The sequence below is a fragment of the Lepus europaeus genome, chromosome 13 (genome assembly GCF_033115175.1).
Source record: "Lepus europaeus isolate LE1 chromosome 13, mLepTim1.pri, whole genome shotgun sequence".
Lineage (NCBI taxonomy): Eukaryota > Metazoa > Chordata > Mammalia > Lagomorpha > Leporidae > Lepus > Lepus europaeus.
This window is the reverse complement of record NC_084839.1, coordinates 85,515,669-85,522,950: the sequence shown is the minus strand read 5'-3', so window position 1 is coordinate 85,522,950 and position 7,282 is coordinate 85,515,669. Positions and strand designations below refer to the sequence as shown.

Genomic DNA, 7,282 nt, shown 5'->3' with positions numbered 1-7,282 from the left:
TGAAACCAGGAGCCAGGAGCTTCTTCCGGGCCTGCCACGTGGGTGCAGGGGCCCAAGGACCTGGGCCATCTTCCACTGTTCTCCCAGGCTATAGCAGAGAGCAGGATGGGAAATGGAGTAGCCAGGGCTCGAACTGGCGCCCACATGGGATGCCGGCACTGCAGGTGGGGGCTTTACCTGCTACACCACAGTGCCGGCCCCAGGGCATTGTTGTTATGTGAGGATTCCCTGGAACTGGGGCCCCGGTGACCAATCGATGTGGTGTGTGCCGTCTGCCTGCCTTCCAGAACTCGCTCCCCTGTCTTCATATATGTAATATCCCTTATGTAAACCATTCTGCATGTACTGAGTTGTAACCTAAGTTTTAAAATTTGATCTCTGTATTTGACATCTGTGTTTTCAAGTTAGTAGATAATGTGTAACCATCCAAAAAATTCCACATAGAAAGAGTCGGACGTCAGAAGTTGCTCGCCCCTTCCCTCTCCTGCTCCTGTTAGTCTGATACCTTTTCCCAGCGGTAACAAGGGCTGAGCTTGCTCATCCTGCTGGGACGGCGTCTCTGTAGCCACGCCTATCGTGTCTATTAAAATGTAATTGCATTCCTCATTCTAAGTGGGATGCCATCCATGATGTATTTTATATTCATTGTTCAACAACCTGCTTTGTGCACTTCACAGTAATTGTTTCATATTGGTGCTGAGTTTTATGATTTATGGGCCTATATTATGCTTCCTTTGTTCAACATTAGGCAGTAATAGAATAAAACTTATGTACCCTGTCACGAGTATGAAAGACTCAAAGCATGCTGTCCTCAGACTGCCAGTGGCCCTGTTGGGCCACCAGGGGGCACTCGCCCTAGCTGTTGCGCTTGGGCTGGGAGTGGGGCAGAGGAGCTGTGGCAGGCGTGGCTGCCTTTCTCCAGGTCTTTCTGCCTCTCTTGGCAGGGGACTGAGCAACCTGACTGTATCTGGTCCAAGGGCCTGGAGCACCAACTAGGTCTTTCCATTCATGAAGTGGCTGCAGTGGAATATGGTAGAAGCCTTGTGCGAGGATGGCAGATTGGTACCCCACGGTATGGCTACCCCAGGCTGTAACACGAGGCAGCACCCCCACTCCTGTAGCCCTCTGGGACCAACTTAGCCTGCCACAGCCTAACCATTCCAGAAATGCATGTTTGAAACTTTCTGGAACGGAAGCCATGAAACAGATGGGCTGGACTAGAGGGATGAGGAGGAGGTGGAGCACCGGGCACCTTGGCTCCTAGGTCAGTGCAGAGGAAGGTGTGAGTGACAGCTTTTCAGATGTGTCTGGGTGTTGTACAAACATGCTAGCATTCTCGTTTCTAAGAGGCACCTGCTGCAATTGAGCTTTTGCTATTAGAAATCTTGGGGAACACAATCCTAGAATCAATGCTGTGACCACAGATATCCTCCAGGAGTCTCTGAATGTCCCCACTGAGCGGCCTCTTTCCTGGCTGGAACTTGGAGTGGGGAGCAGGTGGCCAAGAGTGACTGGGCAGTGCCTCGGCCAAAGACAGGGCTGTGAGCCAGTGGGGTGACTGTAGATCACTGTAACTTATTATAGATCCTATGACTAAACAAGAGGAGCACGACAACTCCAAACAGAAAGCAACAGTAAGACAGTGGAAATGTCAATTACCCTTATTTGACCATTTGTGAATCATTTACTGAAATTTCACTGTATCCCATGTATAATTACTGTCAATCCCTTTTATAAAATATTCAAGGCAATGGAAATGCTGACTGGATTTGGCCAACACATATTGTACGTGTATCTCATTTTCACACTGTACCTGATCAATATCATTAAAAAATTTTAAAAATAGCTGAACCTAGCCCTGAGTCTGGCCAACATTTGAGCACTTAAGACGAGTTGGGCCCGAGAGACAGAGATGACTAAGAGCCAGTGGCGTCCTTGAAGGGACGTCGGCCTCACTGGTGGAGCGAGCTGGAGCCCCTCTATCCTCCCTTCCAGGTGTCCTTTTACACACAGCTGTGTCCCTCATACAGGCAAACTCTGTAACCGGGTCACTAAGTTAGGGTTACGTGAAGACCAGTACAGGTTCCGCCAGGCGTCTGAATGCAGACAGACCCCCCCGGCTCAAGTCTGTCACCCTGTTTAGCTTGAGCCGTGAAGTTCAGATGCAGCCCTTGGTGTAATCATGGACCAGATGGACCACAGCAGTGTTGTGACCCGGGGGGTTTCTGAGTGACTGCAGGCTGGCGGTGGCGACACCCCCACGGGGACGGAAGCTGAAGCCACATGCCGCCTCACCCAAGGCTGATGTACCCGCAGCTGCCTTTCACAGGTGAACACATTGAGTGAATATTGCTATTTTTAAAAGGCAAAAAAAAAAAAAAAAAAAAAAATCACACAAATTGACTTTATCGATGGCTCGACTGTTTAGTGTGTTGGTTTGTCTGATGAGGCCCCTGGGTCATTCTCTATTTCCAGGTTGTGTATCGGCCTAACTGATCATGTAATGTGTTCCTTATTTTCAGAATAAAAACATATTTTAGGATCTCATTTTAGTAGTTTATCCTACAGACACATGTTGCACCTGCCCTCATTTATTTTGTAGCAATATAACTGTGAAGCAACCAAGTGTTGCTGAGTAGGGGACTGGTTAAATCAATTATGGCACAATCAAACAAGATGACAGACAGCTGGAGCAATACGGATGGAAAGGTGAGGAAACACCCCTAAAACCCTGGTGTGGTTCACATTTGCTTGTATACAGGCATCAGTAGACATTAGCATGATTAAAAAAGGCCATCTCAAGCCAGTGTCACTAAGCTGAAGGATGAACCCTGGAGACGCTCTCACTGAAGCGAGACAAGGCTGCCCACCACCACTGCGACTTAACCCTCTTCTCGAGGTACCAGTGACGAGAGAGAACTCACAGAATTGGGAATGACATAAAGCAAGCATCACTTTCAAAAGGATGGTTATTTGGAAATTTTAGAAGAATCAAATGAAAAGTTCTTAACAAATCTATAGGCACCATATATTCAAACTACCAGCTAGAAAGATATAGGGAAAAAAACAAGATGTAGTTTAAAATAGCCATCAAAAGAATTAAAAAAAAAAAAAAACTATTTGAGAAGTAGAGTTACTGACAGAGAGGAAGAGAGAAAGAGAAAGGTCTTCCATCAGTTGGTTCACTTCTCAAATAGCCACAACGGCTGGAGATGGGCTGATCTGAAGCCAGGAGCCAGGAGCTCCTTCTGGGATCTCCCACGCGGGTGCAGGGGTCCAAGCACTTGGGCCATCTTCCACTGCTTTCCCAGGCCATGGCAGAGACCTGGTTCGGAACAGGAGCAGCCGGGATGAGAACCGGCTCCCATATGGGACACCAGCGCTGCAGGCAGAGCCTTAGCCCACGACACCACAGCGCTGGCCCCAAAATAGTTTTAACTATTTAAATTAGTACTAGTTTTAAAAAAGAACTTATTTTTCCAGTTGTGGATAACATTTTAAGACACAAAAATAATAAACCCAACTTTACAAATCACAGTACAAAGCAAAAAACTTAAATAGCTATTAATATGTAAATATTTGGCTGAATTCATGACAAATGCAAATAAGACTGTATGGAGATAACTATGGTACTTCAAATAGTTTGTAGGAAAGGAGGGAGGGGAGAGGGAAATTATTTCAGGTTACAGGGCCCTTGTGGTGTGTAAAGTCAATACATGTTAAGTAGGCTGTTATAATTTTGGAGTTAATGATCTATAAGGAAGAATGTTCAAGACCTGAGATTTTAAAAAAGAGAGGTTTAGGATTTGTTATAAACACTAAATGAGAAACAGGGCCGAGAAAGGTCAGGCAAGCTTTATTCATTAAAAGTCTGGATGTTTGGGGATTTTTTCAAAAATTTTGAAAAATTGTTTTGACCTCTTTTTTGCTTAAAGTAAACAGGTATTTAAAAAGCAATTTTAATGTTCACATGTGGGGGCCGGCGCTGTAGTGTCGCCGGTAAAGCTGCCACCTGCAGTGCCTGCATCCCATATGGGCACCGGTTCAAGTCCCAGCTGCTCCACTTCCCATCCAGTTCTCTGCTATGGCCTGGGAAGGACCCCTGCACCCACATGGGAGACCCAGAAGAAGCTCCTGGCTCCTGGCTTTGGATGGGCTCAGCTCTGGGCGTTGCAGTCAACTGGGGAGTGAACCAGCGGATGGAAGACCTCTCTCTCTCTGCCTCTCCTTCTCTCTGTGTAACTCTTTCAAATAAACAAATAATATTTAAAAAAAAGTTCACATGCAAATTATTTCCAAAAATGTCTCCCCAAGAGTAGCCCAGACAGCCTGCCTCACAGGGAGCTTAATCATTGTAATATTTATAACAACTACATCACATGGATCCACTCTGTAGATTTTATTTTTAACAAACATTGACATAAACAATAAATGTGGGGGGAAAATTAAGGTTCAGGATGAGGTTGGCATTTACAAAGTGGTTTCTATGGAGTGTCCGTGTCCATTTCTATTTTCTCGATCTCTTGTACTCTAAGAGCAGCACAATCAGCCTGTTGCGCTGCGTCCTGATCTTGCTCGCGTAGTGCTGCTGGAACAGCGTCCTCAGCTTCTGCCTTAGCAGCGCCAACGACGGCAGGTGGTGGCAATCTGGTATATTCAGCATCAGGTGGAAGAATTCCTCCCACACATCCAGGTGAGGAAGCCTGCGGGACAAAGCACCCACCACAGATGAAAGGTGGCCCTCAGCACGCACGCAGCCCCCTCCTCAGCTGCCTCCCACAGGCCTGGACAGTCACACAACAGCTCTCACCCAAACGCAATTAACCCATCAAGAAGGGAAATGCCAAATCTATTATCAATGGGAGAAATTGAAGATCCAATTAAATGTCTAAACATACTTTGTTCCCCCAAAATGATTTAAGGCAGTCTTTTAGCAATAGCTCTGCAGTGGACAACTTTCTTTTTTTTTGACAGGCAGAGTTAGACAGTGAGAGAGAGAGACAGAGAGAAAGGTCTTCCTTTTTCCGTTGGTTCACCCGCAAAGTGGCCACTACGGCCGGCGCATCATGCTGATCCGAAGCCAGGAGTCAGGTGCTTCTTCCTGGTCTCCCATGCGGGTGCAGGGCCCAAGCACTTGGGCCATCCTCCACTGCCTTCCCGGGCCACAGCAGAGAGCTGGCCTGGAAGAGGAGCAACCGGGACAGAATCCGGCGCCCCAACCGGGACTAGAACCCGGAGTGCCAGCGCTGCAGGCGGAGGATTAACCTAGTGAGCCGCGGCGCTGGCTGACAACTTTCTATTTTTAAGAAATTATCTGCTCAGGGGCTGGCATTGTGGTGTAGCAGGTTAAACTGCAGCCTGCCATGCTGGCACCCCACAGAATGCTGGCTGGAGTCCCAGCTGCTCCACTTCTGATCCAGCTCCCTGCTGGTGCTCCTGGGAAAGCAGCAAGGACCCAAGTGCTTAGGCCCCTGCTACCAATGTGTGAGACCTGGATGAAGCTCCTGGTTCCTGGCTTCAGCCTGGTCCAGACCTGCTTAGTGTGGCTATTTGGGGAGTGAACCAGTGGGTGGAAGATCTCTCTTTCTCTCTTTCAAATAAATAAAATAAATCTTAAAAACAAATAAAAAAGACACACACGCCACGCATAAAAACCAACCTATCTGCTTTGGGTTGCTGTATATATCCTACTGCCAAACGAGTAATTTAGCCAAATGGCCAAATGACAAGCACAGTTGCCTACGAGTCAGGACCAGGCAGAGTGGCCGGACTCCCAGGAGACAGCTCTCATTTAACAGCTGCAAGGACTGCAGTGGTTAGGGCTGAAGCAGAAACTCCAGAAGATGGACACAGGCAGTGGGGAAAATGCAGGACATAGCCCGAGTTGTACCTCAGACAGGAAGCCTGCCCAGCTTTGGTCCTTTGACTATGAGCAAGAGGAAGAATGAAGGATTTGCTAAGCATGACGACGCCATATGCAAAATATAATTATTCCAAGTTTTCTTCCAGGTCCTGACCCTAACATTTATGTGTGGTCTGTGACATTTCATAAAATTACTGGCAACTCTTTCCTCCTTTCTGCTTTGGTAAGGGGTGGCGAGTCAAGGGGAATCTCAGTTTAATGAATTTTAAAAAGATGTCAACATATGTAAAAAACTCCGAGTCTGTCTGTCAGATGAGTGCACTCTTCTGTATATGTTTTTATACCTCAAACAAATTCCAGTGGTACCACGAGCGGCTGGAAGCCAGCACCACCATCTGTCTGTGTAGGCATCATGCCAGGTGGGCCACTGTGCCGACAGGAAGGGCTCCGGTGCTGTCGCTGACACTTGCCGAGACTGTCTAATGGACAAGAGTCTCAGGGGAACCAAGTCAGGCAGGGCTGGGACTTCACCCCGACACCTCTCGTCATGTCTCTTCCTAACTTAGCAGCTCCGTGTCCACTTCCTCTGCCCCCGCTAAGCAACATCTGAGGAAAGTAGATCCGTGTGAATCCACTGACCCAGAGAAGCAGGCCTGCGCTCAGTGACGTCAGGGCTCCCCTGGAGGGGACAGAGGAGTGCTCATGTGTACAGGCACAAGGAGCGGGCCGGGTGCTCTCAAGGACCCCACAAGGGCACTGGCTGCTGGGTTCTCACAGGTGGGGACCCACATGATTGGCTGGCTCACTGCAGTGCTAGCCCTGTGCTGTCAGCACACGGCCCGAGGCACAGATGTTCTGTGTGGCGGCCGAGACCCTCTTGCCGCCAGGTGAAGCCAGCATTCTACTGGCTTTGCTGTCTGTGTGCTGTGGCCCCAGGGCTAAGACCCACCTTCTAAAGAGGCCCTCGGGCTTCCAAACGCCCCCTTCATTTTTCACCTTCATGTAAGTGCCAAAGAGCATGCAGTACACTGTGGCAGCAACTCCAAAGTAATCAATCTACGAAGAAAACACGGTACACGTGACTAGACAGTCATCCGCACAGGACCACACCGAGATGCCCAACCCAGGCAGCACGCTGACTTGTCACAGGATTGGGGAAGCCATGAGTTCTGCTCCCCGATGGCTGTGAACCTCATGGCAGAGCACGGGTGCCTCCTGAGGTAGCCCCTGGGAAAGTCCTGTCCTCCCTCCTTGAGCCAATGTGTCCTTTTCAAGTCCTCTGTTCTGTCACGCAGGGCAGACAACACTCCCATCCTCCCCAACATGGCCAGCCTGCAAGTCTTCCCAACTCCCTGGCCTGGGACTCTGGCTCTTGTTCTTGACGGCACCCCATGGCCTCTCGCTGTGGGAAACCCACAG

At 48.7% G+C, this 7,282-nt stretch overlaps 1 protein-coding gene across 1 annotated transcript in view; it reads right to left on the bottom strand.

Annotated features, from left to right (window-relative positions):
• Positions 1 to 4,364: 4,364 nt before the first annotated feature.
• The window catches only part of BUB1 (BUB1 mitotic checkpoint serine/threonine kinase), a 50,148-nt gene continuing 47,230 nt past the window's right edge, over positions 4,365 to 7,282 (bottom strand). The window contains exons 24-25 of the mRNA XM_062209855.1: positions 6,813 to 6,919; positions 4,365 to 4,703 (exon numbers count right to left, since the gene is read on the bottom strand). Of these exons, the coding sequence (XP_062065839.1) occupies positions 4,508 to 4,703; positions 6,813 to 6,919 (303 nt within the window). The 3' untranslated portion in view covers positions 4,365 to 4,507. The remainder of the gene's footprint in view (positions 4,704 to 6,812; positions 6,920 to 7,282) is intronic.